The 21,955-nt window shown below is 42.9% G+C and overlaps 1 protein-coding gene and 1 long non-coding RNA gene across 3 annotated transcripts in view; one reads left to right on the top strand and one right to left on the bottom strand.

The window, feature by feature from the left end:
* The first annotated feature begins 52 nt into the window (after window positions 1-52).
* LOC117979062 (uncharacterized) lies at window positions 53-8,105 on the top strand. The gene is made up of 3 exons (XR_010109319.1): window positions 53-135; window positions 2,793-3,089; window positions 7,004-8,105. It is a non-coding gene; the product is annotated as an uncharacterized LOC117979062 (long non-coding RNA).
* Window positions 8,106-18,280: 10,175 nt separating this feature from the next.
* The window catches only part of YWHAQ (tyrosine 3-monooxygenase/tryptophan 5-monooxygenase activation protein theta), a 47,834-nt gene continuing 44,159 nt past the window's right edge, over window positions 18,281-21,955 (bottom strand). For both annotated transcript variants that reach the window (XM_034952591.3, XM_063595054.1), the window contains exons 5-6: window positions 21,721-21,816; window positions 18,281-19,649 (exon numbers count right to left, since the gene is read on the bottom strand). In XM_034952591.3, the coding sequence (XP_034808482.1) occupies window positions 19,590-19,649; window positions 21,721-21,816 (156 nt within the window). In that variant the 3' untranslated portion in view covers window positions 18,281-19,589. The remainder of the gene's footprint in view (window positions 19,650-21,720; window positions 21,817-21,955) is intronic.

Below are 21,955 nucleotides of genomic sequence, written 5' to 3'. Positions count from 1 at the left end.
CCTGGTCCTGCCCATTGGCAGGGAGCCTCTTGTGAGTCATAAGATGACCAAGAGATCACACGGCGAGAGACTGAAAGAAAAGCAGCAAAGCCCTGGGTAATCAAGGCCCTAAACGGCAAGTGTCAGGATCTTGGGGTAAGTGGCTTTTATATCTTTGAAACTGCTCAGTAATTTTCCAGAGAGATGTTGGTTGGGACCCAGAGGAGTTGTGCCCCGCCCATAGTTAATGCTCAATAAGTTTATTAAGTCAAGAAACAAATTTAGGCTTGGCGAGTCCTGCCTGATGACAGGTAAACCCATCCTTATACAAGAATGGATCATTTACCCACCTCGCTTAGGAAAAAGAGGAGGTTATCAGGTTGTTAAGAAATGGGGCCAGGGCCAGGGCCAGGGCCGGGCACGGTGGCTCACACCTATAATCCCAGTACTCTGGGAGGCCAAGGTGGGTGGATCACTTGAGGTCAGAAGTTCAAGACCAACCTGGCTAACAAGGTGAAACTGTCTCTACTAAAAATACAAAAATTGGCTGGGCACAGTGGCTCACGCCTGTAATCTCAACACTTTGGGAGGCCGAGGCAGGCAGATCACCTGAGGTTGGGAGTTTGAGACCAGCCTAACATGGAGAAACCCTGTCTCTACTAAAAATACAAAATGAGCAGGGCGTGGTGCCACATGCCTGTAATCTCAGCTACTCAGGAGGCTGAGGCAGGAGAATCGCATGAACCCGGGAGGCAGAGGTTGCAGTGAGCTGAGATGGCGCCATTGTACTCCAGCCTGGGCAACAAGAGCAAAACCCCTTCTCAAAAAAAAAAAAAAAAAAATTAACTGGATGTGGCGTCATGTGCCTGTAACCCCAGCTGCTCGGGAGGCTGAGGCAGGAGAATCGCTTGAATCCGGGAGGCAAAAGTTGCAGTGAACCAAGATTGCACCACTGCACTCCAGCCTGGACACAGACAGACCAAGACTCCGTCTCAAAAACAAAAAAGAAAGAGAAAAAAAAAAAGAATCTGGGCTGGACACAGTGGCTCATGACTATAGTCCCAGAACTTTGAGAGGCCGAGGCAGGAGGGTCACTTAACCCCAGGAGTTCAAGACCAGACATAGTGAGACCCTGTCTCTACAAAAAATAAAAAATTTTTTGTAGATTTTTTTATCTACAAAAATCTGGGCGTGGTGGTGGATGCCTGTGGTCACAGCTACTCAGGAGGCTGAGGCAGGAGGATCACTTGAGCCTGAGAGGTCGAGGCTGCAGTGAGCTGAGATCGTGCCACTGCACTCCATCCTGGGTGACAGAATGCAACCCTATCTCAAAAAAAAAAAAAAAAAAAGAACCTGCTAACCTGCTACTCTAGACCCCCTGCCTTGAGGATGGTGGCATTCACATTGCAGCTGTTGTGAAAAATGTCCCCAGAGTTTACAGGCTACAAGCTAACAGTGGCACTCCTACTGGGAGCCAAGAGGGCAGGGTCTAGGATCCTGATCAATGAGATCTGCTTATGAAAACATCTTAAAACCTGGACTACAGAAAAAAGCACTCTTGCTTCCATACTGTTCAGATTATGTATGCAAAACGAGTAAGAACTGCCTGTCCAGTGTGCCTCTCTGCTTAATATAGAGCTTAGAAGTCCTCTAATTCTGTTTTGTTTTCTGAGACAGGGTCTCACTTTGTTGCCCAGGCTGGAATGCAGTGGTATGAACATGGTTTACTGCAGCCTCGACCTCCTGCGCTCAAGCGATCCTCCCACCTCAGCCCACAGAGTAGCAGGGACTACAGGCACATGCCACCATGAGGTTTTGCCATGTTGCCCAGACTGGTCTTGAACTCCTGGGCTCAAGCGGTCCTCTGGCCTCGGCCTCCCAAAGTGCTGGGATTACAGGCGTGAGTCAGAAGTTCCCTAATTCTGATATGTGTGGTCACTACGCAGTTCTGTGCTTTGCTTCCGAAGGACTGATCACTTTGAAGAACCAGAATATAAAGAGGTTACATCAGGGGAACATTACCATTTATTTATTGGCTTACTCTGAAAGACAAGTAAGTTAGTGCAGAATCACAACGTTGGCTCATTATTGGTATCATGGGCAGCCTGCAATGTTTGATCATCATATCTATCTAGTTATGTATTGATTTATTTACATTCTGCTTTGTTCAATAAATAATTTGAAAGCATACATCCATTAAAAACTTCAGGGCTGGGCGTGGTAGCTCACACCTGTAATCCCAGCACTTTGGGAGGCCGAAGTGGGTGGATCACGAGGTCAGGAGATCAAGACCATCCTGGCTAACACAGTGAAACCCCGTCTCTGCTAAAAATACAAAAAAATTAGCCAGGCATGGTAGCAGGCACTTGTAGTCCCAGTTACTCGGGAGGCTGAGGCAGGAGAATGGCGAGAACCCAGGAGGCGGAGCTTGCAGTGAGCTGAGATCGCACCACTGCACCCCAGCCTGGTCAACAGAGCGAAACTGTGTCTCAAAAAATAAAAATAAAAAATAAAAACTTCAGTTAGGCTGGGCACAGTGGCTCACACCTGTAATCCCAGCACTTAGGGAGGCTGAGGCAGAAGGATTGCTTGAGCCCAGGAGTTCAAGATTAGCCTGGGCAACATAGCAAGAACCCATCTCAAAAAAAAATTATAATAAAAATAAAAACTTCAGTTAATAACATAGATGCGAATTTGAAATATACACAGGAATGTGGTTGCCATCTAGTCCGATGATGTTTGCGAGCTCTTGTGTTTTGGGGTTTTTTTTCTTTTAGCTATAGTACCCTATCTGCAAAATAAATCTTTTGCAGAATCGTATTGTATAAAATGGATGAAAACAGAGCTATTGGGTTTGAAGCACTCCTGAACCATCTCGTGGAACCCTATGTCTTCCTGGAGTCTACAGAGCTATTGGGTTTGAAGCACTCCTGAACCGTCTAGTAGAACCCTATGTCTTCCTGGAGTTTACAGAAAAAGAGACTCAGGGATTTTCCCAAAGCACACTGCAAGTTAGGGGCAGGAATGACAGCCCAGACCTTCTGGTTTCCAGTCCAGGGCTCAACTGCCTAAACAGTGGCATCTCTTCAGGCAGGCCCTGTCAGAGGCAGGTTAGTATTTTTATTTTACTTCTTTTTTTTGGTAGAGACAGAGTCTTGCCATGTTGACCAGGCTGGTCTCAAACTCCTGGCCTCAAGTGATCCTCTCACCTTGGCCTCCCAAATTGCTGAGATTACAGATATGAGCCACTATGCCCAGCCCAGGCTAGTTTTTTTAAAAAATTTTTTAAAGAAACTGTCTTGCTCTGTCACCCAAACTGGAGTGCAATAGTATGATCACAGCTCACTGTAGCCTGGAACTCCGCGGCTTAAGTGATCCCCCCACCTCCTGAGTAGCTGGGACTACAGGCGCATGCCATTAGGCCTGGCTGTTTTCTATATTTTGTAGATACAGGGGTCTTACTATGTTGCCTAGGCTGGTCTTGAACCCCTGAGATCAAGCGATCCTCCTGTCTTGGCATTCCAAAGTGCTGGGATTACAGGTGTAAGCTATTGTGCCCAGGCCTCCAGGCTAGTTTTTGATTGCCACCTGACAGATGAGTTTGCAATCCAACATTTGCTGGTAACAGGATCATCCACCCAGCACAATATACTCAAAAGGAGCAGCTGGAAGGCTAGTCATTCACTAATTGCCACCTCCAGTGTCTCAATAACGAGGCATTCAAGTTGAGCATTTAAGGCAAAATTCAAAGAAATTAGACATCTATTTCGGGAGACATGAGAGGGCACAATGCTTTCCTACACAGATGAGAGCTCTTAACTCTTTGTGAGGTAGCGGGATATTTGCCCTTAAGAAAGTAGGTGGATGAGGCCAGGCACGGTGGCTTACGCCTGTAATCCCAGCATTTCGGGAGGCCAAGGTGGATGGATCGCTTGGGCTCAAGAATTTGAGACCAGCCTGGGCAACATGGCAAAACCTCATCTCTATAAAAAAACACAAAAATTAGCCAGGTGTGATGGTGTGAGCCTGTAGTTCCAGCTACTCGGGAGGCTGAGGTGGGAGGATCACTCTAGCTCAGCAGGTGGAGGTTGCAGTGAGCTGCGAACCACTGCACTCCAACCTGGGTGACAGAGCTGTACCCTGCCTCAAAACAAACAAAAAACCCTGGCCTGGCACGGTGGCTCACGCCTGTAATCCCAGCACTTTGGGAGGCCAAAGTGGGCAGATCACTTGAGGTCAGGAGTTTGAGACCAGCCTGGACAACATCATGAAACCCCATCTCTACTAAAAATACAAAAAATTAGCCGGGCATGGTGGCAGGTGCCTGTAATCCCAGCTACTCGGGAGGCTGAGGCATGAGAATCGCTTGAACCTGGGAGGCAAAGGTTGCAGTGAGCCGAGATCATGCCACTGCACTCCAGCCTGGGTGACAGAGTGAGACTCAGTCTCAAAAAAAAAAAAAAATACCCAAAAACAAAGAAAGCAAAACAAAACAAAAAACCCCAGAAAGTAGGGGGGTGGCACAGCTTAATTTGGGTATATAAGCTCTCTTCATCTGATTTTAACCTATAAAGGACTCAGAAGAAAATCATTAGTACCCATTATTACATTAGAAGTAATATCTCCTCCCAAGCAATCAGGAAGTTTCTTCGCTTAGGATGGAATATGTTAGCAATAGGCTTTCCTTCACTTTAGGGAAGATGCTCATTCTGCTATCTGGACAGCAGGAAGGAATTCTTGGCTGAAAATTCAGAAGTCAAGGGCAAGCCAAATCTTCCAAACCCTTTATCACTTAGGCCTTCTAGTCATGCACAAAAGGAACCAATTCACGCTAAGCAGAAAAAGAGCTTACTGGAAGGCTATCTAGCAGTTCACATAATTGATGAGAAAGCTGAAACACCAGACTCAGAAAACAGGAGTCATGGGAAATGGGTAGTGGAGACTCAGCCAAAGCTATGCCCAGTGGTCTGGAAGGACATCACCACCAGCACTGCTACCGTGAAATACAGCCTTCTAGACACCACTGGACTGTCCATATCACCAAGAGTATATCCTCAAACATTCCTGCCTTTTTTATCCCTTCCCTCAGGATTCTGAGTCCTGGGTGGGAGCATCCAGTCAGCTGAACTTAGTTCACAAGCCTGCATTCCAATGGCCAGGTGATGGGACTCTGGCTCTGTCTCCTGCTAAGACTCATACAACAGCACGGGAGAACAAAGTTTTCAGATGTTCAGTAGGCAAATATCAGCAGTGTCCACTAGAGTTCCTTCTAACTTTAAGTCCTACAGCCAATGGATGTGAAAACAGGAAAAGGATGAGAAATAACTTGAATAGCACTACAGGGACCAAGCTGTAAAGAATCAGATCCTATCTCTGGTGAAGCCCTCCAATCATCTCCTAAAGATCTTTAATTTTGCAAAACCATCACTAGTAAGGGAGACTAATACCAAAGTGAATTTCATGAGAATCCATTTCTCAGGCATTTCTTTTTGAGGCAGGGAAATGTACCAATCTAGCTTTTTTTTTGAGATGGAGTCTCACTCTGTTGCCCAGGCTGGAGTGCAGTGGCACGATCTCAGCTCACTGTAACCTCCGCATCCTGGGTTCCAACAATTCTCCTGCCTCAGCCTCCTGAGTAGCTGGGATTACAGGCACGTGCCTAATTTTTGTATTTTTAGTAGAGACGGGGTTTCACCATGTTGGTCAGGCTCATCTCGAACTCCTGACCTCCTGATCCACCCACCTCGGCCTCCCAATTTATTTTAAGATGGAGTCTTGCTCTGTTGCCCAGGCTAGAGTGCAGTGGCACGATCTCGGCTCATTGCAACCTCCGTCTCCCGGATTTGAATCTTGACTCTTCATAGTTGAGTAACTTTGGACAAGTCCCCTAATCTGTAAAATAGGCATAATGCTTCAAAGGATTGTTATAGGACTATATGAGATCATTTACGCATTTTGCATGCAACAAATATTTGATGATGACAGCCATCAGGCTAGGTGAACAGAGCAGAAAGACCTTGTGCCTAGCACGTAATAGGAACTCAGTAGATACCTCCTAAATGTACCTGGTTGTTTCATGCCTTTATAGTATTTTAATTTTTTTTTCTTTTTTTCTTTTTGAGATGGATTCTTGCTCTGTCGCCCAGGCTGGAGTGCAGTGGTGTGATCTCGGCTCACTGCAACCTCCACCTTCTGGATTCAAGTGATTCTCCTGCCTCAGCCTCCCGAGTAGCTGGGATTACAGGTGTGCACCACCACGCCCAGCTATATAAATATATTTATATACATATTTGTTTCACCATGTTGGTCAGGCTGGTCTCAAACTGCTGACCTCAGGTGATCCACTAAGCTTGGCCTCCCAAAGTGCTGGGATTACAGGCGTGAACCACTGTGCCAGGCTGCATATTTCTTTAGCAATGTATGCTGAATTATGTAGTAATGAGAGAACATAATGTGTTACTTGCTTTGAAATGTTTCAGCAAAGAAAAATAAATTATCGCATAATAAACAATTAAAGGCCGGTTGCCATGGCTCACACCTGTAATCCCAACACTTTGGGAGGACGAGGCAGGCAGATCATGAGGTCAGGAGTTCGAGACCAGCCTGACCAACATGGTGAAACCCCATCTCTACCAAAAATACAAAAATTAGCCGGGCGTGGTGGCACACGCCTGTAATCCCAGCTACTCGGGAGGCTGAGGCAGGAGAATCACTTGAACCCGGGAGGCAGAGGTTGCAGTGAGCCAAGATCACACCACTGCACTCCAGCCTAGGCAACAGAGCGAGACTCCATCTGAAAAAGAAAAAATAATAAAAAGAACTAAAATACTATAAAGGCATGAAACAACCTGGTACATTTAGGAGGTATCTACTGAGTTCCTATTACGTACTAGGCACAGGGTCCTTCTGTTCTGTTCACCTAGCCTGATGGCTGTCATCATCAAATATTTGTTGCATGCAAAATGCGTAAATGATCTCATATAGTCTTATAACGATCCTTTGAAACATTATGCCTGTTTTACAGATTAGGGGACTTGTCCAAAGTTACTCAACTATGAAGAGTCAAGATTCAAATCCAGAGACATCTGACTTCATTTCCCTTCATAACAACCATCTAAGGAAGTTCCTATTACTTTGGGAACTCCTAGTAGCAGGTGGTTAAAAAAAACTCCTGGACAACATAGTATGCTATTTGAATCATCCTACTTCTTACGCGTTCCTCCAGGATGCACTCTTCTCCCATTCTGAAACTGACAGTTCTCTTTACAAACTGTGTATGTTTCATTCCTGGATTGCATCTGAGCTGCCGCCATGGAACGGGCATCGAGTTTTAGCGTGTGTGATGTCCCATGTGTTCATTTTGTCTCCCCACACTATAAACTTGAGAGGCAAGGCCAACTCTTTTATGTCTTCAAATGCTTTGCTGCCAAACACAGAATTGGAAATGGCCAACAAAGACTAAAATGGTACTTCTCTACCCTTTTCACTATTCCATCTACCGGAAATTTAAGCAAGACTTGCAGAGATCACTTCAGGTTATCTGTTCCCTTACAAGAAACACTTGTGGTTTGGCCTGAAATAGTTTTCTGCTGATTCTTTCTCTACAGCCCTGAACCCTAAAAACAAATGAAATGCATCAACACAATACTAAATACCTACATATTATTTCTATTATGTCTTTAAAAAAAGAGTGAAAGCTTTTTCATGTTTGCTTTAAATCAACCATGTAGAAACTGGAGGGACCAGTGAAGAGGAATAGAGGGAATGAACTCAAATGCTCTAACTTGCAATAGGACCGTTGGGTTCTTACTTTGACTCACCTGACCTTTACAACCATTAGCCAGCTCACATGATGCCCAAACAAGTTGCTGAGCCTCCTGCCCATCCTCGGTATATATCCCTGGTTTCCTGTCTCAAGCTTTAGGCCAATCTCCATCAACACTGACCTCACATGAATACTAAATGCAGATGTTTGACCTCATATTTCTCTGCCAGTCAGATCCCTGGCCTCTTTACTACAGACCTTAAGGACCAGTTCTCAAACTCATCTCATTGGCATCTTTTCACATCACGAAATCTATCTGGTCAGGATTTGAATAAAACTGTATTTTTACTTTAATACAAAAGAGTCAACATGGGCAGTGACTAAATAAAGGGGGTGGGGACAGAGTTAACACGAGCCACCTATGCTGTTACATATATATATATATCCCGATTAATTTCAGTTGGTGAAGAGGAAGACCCTCGGGCACAGATTTCAACACTGTGCTGGACTCAGACCCAAAATCCTTTGATTTATTTTTATTTTTTGGGATGAGGTCTCGCTATGTTGCCCAGGTTGGAGTACAGTGGCTATTCATAGGCACTATCATAGTGCAGGGTAGCCTTGAACTCCTGGCCTCATGATCCTCCCACTTCAGCCTCCCTAGTGGCTGGTAGCTGGGACTACAGACACAACCAGCCCTCTGACTTATTTTTACTACTCTGCTGTGAAACTCACCCGATCTTTACTTTGGCCTTCATTATTGAGGCTTCCTTAAAGCAGTGGTTCTCAAAGTACCAGGTCCTGATCAGCAGCATCAGCATCAATTTGTTAAAAATACAAATGCTCTATGGGGCCCTACCTCAGACCTACTGAATCAAAACTCCTTAGTCAAGACTTAACTGCTGGTAAGTGACTGAGTTTTTGGTCAAAGGCATTTCCTTTTAGCACTTGTTCTCTGGGTCCTGATTTTTCTTCACTTATTTCAACAGAATGACCTTTCCCATTGTATTCCATCAGAGAGTGCTAATTAGAAGCAAAGCCACGGCTTAATTGTCTTTTTTTTTTTTAACTTCGCATTCCCAAGTTACACCGTCATTTTCTTTTTGTGACTATGTCCTTGAAAATCTAGGGCAATAGGTCTGCTCAGTGTTGTTGATTTTCTTATCCACAAGACTGGTTTCACTTTATTAGAACTTTCTAGTTCCAAAATCAGGCTATCCTGCTAACTTCCTTCCCACTTGAGTGTTCCACTACATACATTCCACAGCCCTTTACACTTGGAAATACTTTCACACATTGGCTTGCAGGCTAGATAGATTGTCCACCTTTTATCTGTAAAAGGTAAAACAGAAACTCAGTGAGATTAAAGCCATAGCTATAAAGTAGTGAAGTTTAAAGTTCTGGTACCTACTTCAGTCCCTGACTCACAACAAGCGCTCAATATATTTAACAAGTATGTGAATGACCACGGAAGCCAGATCTTTGACTTCTAGGCTGGTTTTCTTTCTCTTTTTTTTTGAGATGGAGTCTCGCTCTGTTACCCAGGCTGGAGTGCAGTGGCACGATCTCGGCTCACTGCAACCTCCGCCTCCCAGGTTCAGGCAATTCTCCTGCCTCAGCCTCCCAAGCAGCTGGGATTACAGGTGCACGCCACCATGCCCAGCTAACTTTTGTATTTCTAGTAGAAATGGGGTTTCACCATGTTGGCCAGGCTGGTCTCGAAATCCTGACCTCAAGTGATCCGCCTGCCTTGGCCTCCCAAAGTGCTGGGATTACAGGCATGAGCCACTGCACCCAGTTTCTGGCTGGTCCTTTCTATCTCTAGATCACACAATCTCTCATGTTACATAGTTGTGGGAATAGACAAGTCTAGCTCCAAAAAGCGTTAATAATCTTGTCCCATTTATTTTCCTAGCTCCCAAGTTGTGGTGTTGCCACCAGTATTAGAACACAGTGGTCTCCAAAATCTTGCCAATGAATCCTCCAAGGTGCGTACCAAGTTCCAGAATAACTGAAAGAACATCACATACACAGGCTGGGTACAGTAGCTCACATCTGTAATCCCAGCACTTTGGGAGGCCGAGGTGGGAAGACTGCTTAAGGCCAGGAGTTCAAGACCACCCTGGGCAACATAGTGAGACCTTGTCTCTACCCTCCTCCCCAACCCCCCCAAAAAAGCACCACCTGTCAAGGAGAATGGCATGGCGACATGGCTGAAACACAGAGCCTTATCTAAAGACCCACAGGGCTAGAATGGAGAAAGAACTCTCAGAACAAATTTCGGATAGGTAAAAAACCTGGTAATGTCAGTAGAAAATGAGAAACAAATAGTCTGGCTTCCTTCAAGGACTAAACGACCTGAGTTACTCCCATAAAATGGTGGAGAGTAGAGCCCACAAGATTACTGAATGGCAGAGATCTTTGCAATGAATGCCAGCTTCCAGTACACACTTCCACAGGAAAGGGAAGGTTAATCTAGCTTAATTCAGTGCTTTCACTCCTCTACACCTCTGACAGGAGAAAGAAAACCAGGCTACACTGGAAGTTAAATCTCAGTTGGACTTAAACTTTTTCTAGTTTTCTTTTTTTTTTGGAGACGGAGTTTCACTCTTGTTGCCAGGGCTGGAGTGCAATGGCACAATCTCGGCTCACTGCAACCTCCGCCCCCGGGGTTCAAGCAATTCTCCTGTCTCAGCCTCCCAAGTAGCTGTGATTACAGGCACCTGCCACCACGCTGGCTAATTTTTTATTTTTTTTTATAGAGACGGGGGTTTCACCATGTTCGCCAGGCTGACCTCAGGTGATCTGCCCGCCTCGGCCTCCCAAAGTGCTGGGATTATAAGCGTGAGCCACCGCACCCGGGACTTTTTCTAGTTTTCAACATTGTTATCTATACATCCTCAAGTGTAAGCTGTCACAGGAAGAAAAATGTGTCTTTTTTTTTTTTTGAGACAGTCTTGCCCTGTCTCCCAGGCTGGAGTGCAGTGGCGTGATCTCGGCTCACTACAACCTCCACCTCCCGGGTTCAAGCAATTCTCCTGCCTCAGCTTCCTGAGTAGCTGGGACTACAGGCGCCCGCCACCACGCCTGGCTAATTTTTGTATTTTTAGTAGAGACAGGGTTTCACCATATTGGCCAGACTGGTCTTGATCTCCTGACTTTCTGATCTGCCCACTTCGGCCTCCCAAAGTGCTGGGATTACAGGCGTGAGCCACCATGCCCGGCCAATTCTTTATTTCTTTCTTTCTTTTTCTTTTTTTTTTTTTTTGAGACGGAGTCTTGCCCTGTCACCCAGGCTGGAGTGCAGTGGTGCGATCTTGGCTCACGGCAAGCTCCACCTCCCAGGTTCACGCCACTCTCCTGCCTCAGTCTCCTGAGTAGCTGGGACGACAGATGCATGCCACTACGCCTGGCTAATTTTTGTATTTTTAGTAGAGGCGGAGTTTCACCATGTTGGCCAGCTGGTCTCGAACTCCTCACCTCAGGTATCTGCCTGCCTCGGCCTCCCAAACTGTTGGGATTACAGACATGAGCCACCGTGCCTGGCAAAATGTGTAGTTCTTTTACATGGGCAAGTTTCTACTATTAAAAAAAAATAACCATGACAGGGCATCCTAAGTAGCCTAGCTAGCAGTGGCAGCTACTGCCCTCAGTAGCACGTCATAAGCAAGAGCAAAGTAAACATCCAAATAAAATGAATTAAGCCAGCTTGCCACAGCCTAGCATTGCAAGTCTACATTATGCAATTTCACATGTCAAATCAGCAAGAAAATTCCTAAAGTCTTTAGCTAAAATTACAGTAATTAAACAACTCTTTTGATAAGCACTTGAGTAAGAACCCCAGATATTCCTGGAGAAACTGTGTTACAGCTCAAAAGAATTTAGGAGCCTAGTGTAGTAAGGCCAGTTGTATTGCCTGACTTTTACTCAGGGCTCAACCCAGTTTCAAGCCTACTTAATAATTCGTATCCCAAGAAAGCCCTTATTAGCCTCTTTGCTAGCTGAATAAATTCTAACTCCACCATGGCTTCTGTGGAGGCCCAGGCTATGATATGTTGCAGAAATACTGTCTGAGGACAAAGAACAGATAAGAAAGTTAATCTCTGCATAACCCATTCAGTAATGTGTAATGAAAATATCACTCTCAAAAGTGGAAGTCTCCCCTTTCTTCTGAAGGGCATTAAGGGATACTCATGGCTCAGAAAATTCTGAAGTAGAAATTGTCACAGTGCTGTAGGTAGAAGAGACTCAACAATGCCATCATGAAAAAAACTTCTGGAATTATTCACAACAGTAAAATTATGACCAACTTACAGTCCTAGGACATGGATTGCAGAAATCTTTAAGACCATCCATAAGAAATGGCTTTCAAACTTATTTGAAATCAATTTGACATCACAACCCACTTTTCATACATGTATAAACTGAAATTGGTTTCACAAAGTATTATTTCCCTTATAACATGCTACGTATTTTCCCTTCTATTAAAAAAGTTGGCTGTCACCCATGAAGTTTGTTACCAGTTGGTCATGACTAGAGGTTAAAAAGCACTGATCAATTGCTTTAATCTTAAAAAAAAAAGGCAACATAACACAGTTGCTAAGAGTACTAACTTTGAAGCAGGACTGCCCAGGTTCAAATCCTGACACCGCTACTTGGCTATGAAGCCCAAGTCCTAGGTCATGTCACTAACTTCGGTGCTTCAGTTTCCCCCTCCAGAAATCAAGAGAAACCTTCTAATAAAACTTTGTTATCAAACTGAGTTTTATTTGTGAGGATGCCTAAAAAACTTGCCTATTAAGAAGTGAAGATGCTGGTCCCAAGATTCCATGTAGCTTGCCAGTGAGTGGGAAGATTGGCCCGGGACCGTGGCTGATGGCCTTTCCACTATATTGCAGCATTGAGCATGCAAATAACATTGATTATATAAGGGCCTTTGGTGTAAAGCATGTAAAATAAATGTGACAAGCAATGCTGGACGATAAATGCTTATTTCCTTACTTTCAGAAAGTAACCAGAGGGCTCATGCCTTAAAAAAAAAAAAAAAAAAAACTTACCAGATAAATATGAACTAAAGCCTTCATTTTCTGAGTGGCAAGGAAAAAAAAACAATTTTCATTAAGAATTCTTTTTAATTTAGCCAGTAGAGATTGAGATTTGGAGTTATTTGCCTCTGATTCTTGTCTAGTTTCAGGCCAAACACTAGCTAGTTGCTAGGACCTTGGGCAAGTCTGCAGTCTCTTTGGGCTCATTTCTATAATCGTAAGATGAGAGTTAGGCCCAGGATGTTGTAACACTGCCCCTTTTGAGGTTTTCCCCAAAGGGCAAAACTGACAGACTAAGGGGAAAGTCAAAGAAAAGAAAAACAAAAATCATCTCCAAAGATGCTAGAAAAAAAAAAAGAATAGCGTTATTTACTTGCCATAGTAAGGATGGTGAAGTACTCACAGCAGGCAATAGTGGCACAGAAATTAACTTGGTATGGCGTCTTGAGTTCAACCTCTAGTTGGCTACCTAATAGACACGTACATAAATGTTTTTGTTTTAGGACAGGGTCTCACTCTATCACTGGGGCTGGACTGCAGTGGTGCAATCACAGCTTATCACAGCCTTGACCTCCCGGGCTCAGGTGATCCTCCCACCTCAGTCTGGCAAGCAGCTGGGACTACAGGCGTGCATCACCATGCCTGGCTAGTATTTTTGTAGAGGCAGGGTTTTGCCATGTTGTCCACTGGTCTCAAACTCCCGGGCTCAAAAGATCCACCTGCCTTGGCGTCCCAAAGTACTGGGATTATAGGCGTGAGCCATGGCACAAGGCTCACATACGTAACTTTGAGCTAATAATTTCATTTCTGTTTTTCTGAGACGGAGTCTCGCTTTGTCGCCCAGGCTGCAGTACAGTGGTGTGATCTCAGCTCACTGCAAGCTCCACCTGCCGGGTTCACGCCATTCTCCTGCCTCAGCGTCCCGAGTAGCTGAGACTACAGGAGCCTGCCACCATGCCCGGCTAATTTTTTTTGTATTTTTAGTAGAGACGGGGATTCACCGTGTTAGCCAGGATGGTCTCAATCTCCTGACCTCATGATCCGCCCGCCTCGGCCTCCCAAAGTGCTGGGATTACAGGCGTGAGCCACCACACCCAGCCATGATTTCATTTTTTTCTGATCAGATGTTCTGTCACTTAAGGGCACTTGAGATGATTAAATATGAATGTGCATAGTACATGACCAGGTATCCAAAAAGACTTCAATAAATGTTGGTTCCTTCTAACTAAAAGGGCTGTATAAACATGCTAAGGTGTTATAATTTTAGGGGCAGTTTCCAGCATTTCCTCCCGGGTATTATTACTTGCCACCTCCAAAGCATTAGCTCTGAAGGCATAATCTTTTCTTTTTTTTTTCTTCTGAAAGAGACGGTCTCTTTGCGTTGCTCAAGCTGGAGTGCAGCAGCTATTCACAGGCATGATCATCAAGCACCACAGCCCCAAACTCCTGGGCTCAAGTGATCTTCCTACCTCAGCGTAGCTGGGACAACAGGGTCATGCCACTGCACCTAGCTGGCATAGAATTTTTTTTTTTGAGACACTGTCTCATTCTGTTGCTCAGGCTGGAGTGCAGTGGCACAATCACTGCTCACTGCAGCCTCAATCTTTCGGGCTTAAGCAATCCTCCCACCTCAGCCCCCTGAATAGCGAGGACCACAGGCGTGCACCACTATGCCCCGCCAATTTTTGTATTTTTTGTAGAGATGGGTTTTGCCATGTTGCCCGGCTGGTCTCAAACTCCTAGGCTCAAGCAGTCCACCCACCTCGGTCTCCTGAAGTGCTGGGATTACAGGCACGAGCCACAGTGCTTGGCCAGCATAGCCACTTTAAAATGAAGTGTGGGTTAAGGAGTAAACTGGCAAGTTTGCCCCAAATTCGATTTCATGATGATCTTGACATCTACACAGTGGTGTCACTTAACAAGAGTATGTTCTGAAAAACGCCTCGTTAGGCGACTTCATCGTTGTGCAAATATCACAGGATGTACTTACACAAGTACATGGCAGAGCCTACTACACACCTAGGCTATGTAGTAAAGCCTATATTCCTAGGCTACAAACACGTACAGCACGTTACCGTACTAACTACTGTAGGCAATTTCAACAACACTAAATATTTGCTAAACACAAAAGATACAGTAAAAATCACTGCTGTATATGCAGTTCTTGCTACACGTAAACTGTTTAGCTAAATAACATTAATTCCAGAGAAGGCAAAGCTTACCAAATACAAATTCTACATGGGAGAGTGATAGAGATATAAGGCAGAATAAAACATGCAAAATTGCGGTCAGGCGTGGTGGCTCACACCTGTAATCTCAGCACTTTGGGGGGCCAAGGTGGGCAGATCACCTGAGGTCACGAGTTCAAGACCAGCCTGGCCAACATGGTGAAACCCCATCTCTACTAAAACTACAAAAATTAGCCATGCGTGGTGGAGGGCACCTGTAATCCCAGCTACTCAGGAGGCTGAGGGAGGAAATCGTTTGAACCCGTGAGGTAGAGGCTGCAGTGAGCTGAGTTTGTGCCATTGCACTCCAGCCTGGGCAACAAGAGTGAAACTCCGTCTCAAAAAAAAGAAAAAAAAGTAAAATGCAAAATTGCCTTCATCAGTTTAAAGTGAAAGTATTTCTAAACCATAAAGAATGATTGTTACTTTTAAAATATATCTAATGACATGAACCTACAGTGAGACTCATCATTGGACAAAAAGTCACATCTGTTCGTCTGTAATAGGCCTAATATTTCTGAATGACCCAACTCCTAAAAATTAGCCCATCTCAAAATCAGTGACCAAGATTCTGGTCTTCTCAAATTATTTTACTCTTCAGTTGTAGTTTTTATGCATCTTTAAATGGCCTTCCTAATATTTTCACCATTTTTTAAGAAGTCTCTACTGATACATATTTAAGTTACAAGGTATGAGTATATTCTACCAACCGTGTCAAAAGAACTTACTGATCTTTGCCAACCAAAGATTAACAAATGAATGTACAAATATGTTGAAATAAAAATCTGATTCTATTGTTAGAATGCAATTTAAAAAATTGTTATTAATATCTACCTAAATGCCATTAAGAAAAAACTGCCAAGTTCTAACTACAAAATAGGTGCAATATTTAAAATTTCTGATCTCAGAAAGTAATTTAAAAACTTAAAGACAAAGCTGATAGATTTAAATCCTCCCCCCATCCCAAAACTTTACTTACACTCTTTTCCTCAGGAAAGGTGTCCTCTCTCCTGCTGAGTTCTTAGCAGTGTTCTATATCCTCTTCCTCTAGTGCAAGGAAGCCCAAAAAGCAGAGTCAAAAGGAGATACCACAGGCTGAGCCCGCTTTTAAAAGATGCAGAGCTTTTCTAAAGCAAGGAGACGTTTCAAGTTGGGACTAAATGTTGAGAATAATCTTTTTTTTTTTTTTTTTTTTGAGACAGTCTCGCTGTCACCCAGGCTGGAGTGCAGTGGCGTGATCTCCGCTCACTGCAACCTCCACCTCCCAGATTCAAGCGATTCTGCTGCCTCAGCCTCCCAAGTAGCTGGGATTACAGGCCTATACCACCAAGGCTGGCTAATTTTTGAATTTTTATTTTCATTATTTTTCGAGACAGAGTCTTCCTCTGTCACCCAGGCTGGAGTGCAGTGGCACAATCTCAGCTCACTGCAACCTCTGCCCTGCAGACTCAAGTGATTCTCCTGCCTCAGCCTCCTGAGTAGCTGGGATTACAGGCATGTGCCACCACACCTGGCTATTTTTTTCCCCCAAGACGGAGTCTTGCTCTGTCACCCAGGCTGGAGTGCTGTGGTGCAATCTCGGCTCACTGCAACCTCTGCCTCCCAGGTTCAAGCAATTCTCCTACCTCAGCCTCCTGAGTAGCTGGGATTACAGGTGCCCACCACCATGCCTCACTACTTTTCTTCTATTTTTAGTAGAGATGGGGTTTAACCATGTTGGCCAGGCTGGTCTCAAACTCCTGACCTTGTGATCCACCCACCTCGGCTTCCCAAAGTGCTGGGATGACAGGCGTGAGCCACTGCACCCAGCCATTTTTTTGTATTTTCAGTAGAGATGGAGTTTCACTATGTTGGCCAGGCTGGTCTTGAACTCCTGACCTCAAGTGATCCACCCGCCTCAACCTCCCAAAATGCTGGGATTACAGGTGTGAGCCACTGTGCCCAGCCTAATTTTTGTATTTTTAATAGAGACAGGGTTTCACCATATTGGCCAGGCTGGTCTTGACCTCCTGACCTCAAATGATCTGCCCGCCTCAGCCTCCCATAGTGCTGGGATTACAGGCATGAGCCACCGCGCCTGGCTAGAAAATAATCTATTCTTTAAGGCCATTTTGATAACATAATTCATTACTCAGCACATACCATTTTACTGGTCTTAAGAAATGATCATTTTTTCTCAATTCAAAATGTTATTTTTACTATGATTTTTATTTAAAAAGTAGTGTCCTGATTTAAATTTTGGGATACCAGAGTCCTACTGAATTCTGCCTTTTCATTTCCCCTTAGAAAACAAGTATAGGTCGGGCGTGGTGGCTCATGCCTGTAATCCTAGCATTTTGGAAAGCTCAGGCAGGTGGATCACCTGAGGTCAGGAGTTCAAGACCAGCCTAGCCAACATGGTGAAACCCCGTCTCTACTAAAAATAAAAAAAATTAGCCGGGTGTGGTGGCGGGTGCCTGTAATCCCAGCTACTCGGGAGGCTGAGGCAGGAGAATCTGTTGAACCCAGAAGGCGGAGGTTGTGGTGAGCCAAGATCGCACCACTGCACTCTAGCCTGGGCAACAGAGTGAAACTGTCTCAAAAAAAAAAAAAAGAAAAGAAAAGAAAACAACTATAAATGAAGCCTTGTTTCATATTCACGTTTTAGGATCAAGAAGAATCCTACATAGCTATTTTTTCAGATTATCTTCTGACTTAAAAATCAGTTCTCAAGTCATTCAGTCTCAGTTATTTTACTAATCTGAGATTGGTTAGTAAAATAATAGCTATTGTGATACTATAAAACCAAAATTATTTTGAACTCACTAATAGTAAGATTGAATGTTTACAAACAGAAGCATAGAGTCCCCAACTTAATTTTTTGACTTTACAATGGTGTGGAAATGACAGGCATTCAGTAGAAAGCATACTTCAAGTACCCATACAATCAATGGTTTTCACTTTCAGTGTTCAACAAATTACCTGAGAGATCCAACGCTTTAGTATAAAGTAGGCTTCATGTTCTTTGATTTTGCCCAACTGCAGGGCTAAGTGTTCTGGGCACATTTAATGTAGGATAGGTTAAGCTATAATGTTCATTAGGTTAGGTGTATTCAGTGCAGTTTTGACTTCGTATTTTCAACTTGCAATGGGTTTATCAGGGTGTAGCCCCATTTTAAGTTGAGGAGTATCTGTGTCTGAACTCTTAACATTCCTTTTGAATATCCACTGAAGCACAATTCTAATAACAGCCAAGGCACTCACAATCACATAATTAACTTTGCTAGTTTTAAAATGTCCACTTTATTCCATATAACACTTAACCAGATATCATTTACATCTGAGGAAGAGATGGCCCATGAGACTGATCTATAGTAAAACACTCTAAGAAATGCAGTCCAATTTTATACACTTCCAGGCATCCCTAGACAAGTGTGTCACAATGCACAATGTGGAAATATAGGTATCACTACTACATTTTACATAAAAGGGAAGTATCAATAAACTTTAGAAAGTAGTAAATTCACCTGTCCCTTAAAATATGGGTATGCAATTGTTACAAAGCCATAGTAAATGGTTTATAAAATGTACTTTTATTTTATGTTACTCTGCTGTTACATAGGGCATAACATTTTCACAAGGCTTTTTTGGGACTACAGTCAATGATTAGCAACACACAATAGTGGTCCAACTCTCTAAGTAACAATCACTAGACAAACTGGACACCCTCTCACATGTGCACAAATCTGCATGGAAAAGTACTAAAATTTTAGACTTGGACTTGTGTACTTTAATTTATTTCCCCTTTCTAGTGTATTAAGAAATGACATGCACTTTAATTTGCCAAAAGCAATGCTTGTATTCTGGCAGCAACATGCTACTTCTATCACATAGTAAAGTGAATACCAGAACTACAAAGGCAGGAGGTGTAAGTGAATTTTTATTGGGAGGGGAGGTTGGCAACTTAAACAGCAGCAAATAAAGAGTGAATAAGGAAACTCCCTGTTGCCACAGATACACAAGACCTCCGTATGTGATACAGGAGCCATTTCAATTTGTGACCCCTAGACAGAGATGGCAAGTGCTTTTCCATTCAATCTAATACTTCCGGATTCCTACTAAAAAGGAATACATTAAGAGCATGGAAAAGTTGCTTACTGAAAGGAAACCCCCGAAGAGTAAGGGAGGGAATGTAGAAATTAAGAAGTTATGTGGAATACTCTTTAAATTGTAATTAACTACATTTTCTTATTTTCACAGTAATACAAAACACAGTCACTTGCAGAACTGGTTCAGATTACTTAAATACCAGATACATTTTTAGTCCTCTACATAAGTGTTTGGGAATTACTTATGTTTATATGAAATGAAGCTATTAATACTTTTCTACAGCAGTACTGCACACCAGGAAGGCCAAGACAAACACAAATCAAGGAATGAAGTTTTCCCAAAGCTGCAGTGTGAAAAGACTATAAACAGTTGATTCCATACACATGAATGGGTTTCTTTGCTATAGGAAATCCAAGTGGAATAAGGAATGGAGATGTGTAAAAAGGTTTCTTGAAGGAAAGAAGGATGACACCCTGTATGGATTTAGTTTTCAGCCCCTTCTGCCGCATCACATTCTTCTCCTGCACTGTCTGATGTCCAAAGCTAGAAAAAGAAGAATCATATTAAGTTACTATTTCTAGATTAGGCAATTACACTAAGTACTACTGTTATATCAAAATTAACTACAAGAGTAGTAAATTCCTCAAACAATGGAGATCTTGACTAAGACTGAAGTTCCCTCTCAAAACCCCAAAGACCATCACCTTCCCAAAGTACATCCTTGCAGACCTTTCACTATGCACTTACAAAATGACATACATACATATACCACTGGAGCATGGTTTTATAGCTTCCTTTTTATTTAAAAAGCATTTGGCCAGGCACAGTGGCTCACGCCTGTAATCTCAGCACGTAGGGAGGCCAAGATGAGAAGATCGCATGAGGCCAGGAGTTCAACAGCCTGGACAACATAGCAAGATCCCATGTCTACAAAAAATTTCAAAAACAAAATTGGCCAGGTACGGGGTGGTGTGTGCCTATAGTCCTAACTACTCAGGAGGCTGAGGCAGGAGGACTGCTTGAATCCAGGAGGTTGAGGCTGGAGTGATCCATGATTATGACACTGCACTCCAGCCTAGGCAACAGGGTGAGATCCTGTCTCAAAAAAAAAAAAAAAAAAAAAAAAAAAAAAAGAAACTTTTTAAAAAAGGCACTCTACTTTCAGAATAAGCAAAGTGATAGTCTCTATTCCCAGCAGCCCAATGCTCTTCTTGAAAGCACTACTGCATTATTATTACAGACTAATAAAGCAAAACATTTTCACAGGGAGGAAAAAGCCACAATCATGGTTAACAATTTTCAAGTGTGTGAAGGGCTAAACTATAGGAAAAGCAGACTCACTTTGTGTTTCTCCAAGAATTAAATAGAAGTGGGTGATGGAAGCTACAGGGAAGCAATGTGTGCATGTATAGACAGGGTTCTTGAATTAGACAGAATGTTAAAACTAAGTGGATCTTCCAGGATCTCTCTGATTTTAGGATAGAAAGATGAAGTGAAGAAGAGAAGTCAGTATTTATTGACTATAATTGCACTTTATTAGACCAACAGCAAGACATTAGTGTTAATTTCAGAAAAGCCAGAATCTTACATAATCCTTAGATTATTATGAAGATACTAAATAAAAACAAACAAAACAAAATCCCCCAAAGACCTGTCTCCATAATAGAGATAACAAAACAAAACCGATTAAAAGATAGTTAGCTCCAAGGTATACATCTGGGAAGAGGTATAACTGCCTAATTTGCTCTTCCTCTGTAGAACTATTTGCTGATCATCTTCCATTGTCCCCTCACAACCACAGGCACTTCTCATGGCTAGAAATGCAGGGTCTTCGTTCCCCTTTCAGTGGATTCATAATTACCCTATTCAGCAAAATTGAATAGACATGGTGCTAATATTTAAAAAATCCTATCTAGTAAATGATAAAGCACCAAACTAGGGGGCTGGGAGGACGAGATCTATATTAAAAGATTTGTTCCCTTCTTTTTCCTTCTGTGAAGTCTAAGATTTTACCTATCACATTTACTTGAACCTACAAAAGAATGTTAAAGTAAAGCTTAAGCTGTACTTTTTCTTGATTACTTCCTTTATCAATTGCCTATCTAAGAAGCAGGGAGAAAAAGACAAACAAAACAGAAGCTTTTGCCTAGAAGCAGAGAAGGAGTAAGTTTAGGTATAGGTTTACTCCCTAAATGCTTGTAGAACATCATGCACAATTCACAAAGTAAACTTTTATTAGAACAAGGTACTTCCTGTGATTTTAAGAAAGCCTAGATATTTAGATAGTCCCTAACTGGCTATAGCTGATTTGCCCCAAAATATTGAAACTTGATAAGCTCTTTATTAACATAATTTATCAACATCTTCATCCCAATGAAATAGTAATATTAATATTGAGTTCCTATCATGTTAGAACCTTCTCAGGAAGGTCTGATAAAATGCCTATTCAACTTGAAAACCTGCCTACAAAATAATGTTCGTCCCATAAAATACTAACATGTATCTCATACTTTCAGCTCTTATGTATCTTCCCTAAAAGACAGGAAGTCCAAAATAAAATATAAATACTTTTGTTTCTGAAAAGAAAATAAAATTAAAAGAGTAAACAACTCACTGTTAGGTTGTCTCTAAGCAACTGCATGATGAGGGTGCTGTCTTTGTATGAGTCTTCATTCAGTGTATCAAGTTCAGCAATGGCCTCATCAAAAGCCTGATAAATATTAATATCCATGGTAAAATATGTGCATTGACAAAAACTGGTTATTCTACAATTACAAACCATTTTTACAAAATAAGTGAACACCCACCTTATGTTCTACCATCAACAAACTCAACAGAACCATTCTCTC

Source organism: Pan paniscus, chromosome 12, assembly GCF_029289425.2.
Source record: "Pan paniscus chromosome 12, NHGRI_mPanPan1-v2.0_pri, whole genome shotgun sequence".
NCBI classification, from domain to species: domain Eukaryota; kingdom Metazoa; phylum Chordata; class Mammalia; order Primates; family Hominidae; genus Pan; species Pan paniscus.
The sequence above is the reverse complement of the archived record's forward strand: the minus strand, read 5'-3'. Positions and strand labels throughout refer to the sequence as shown.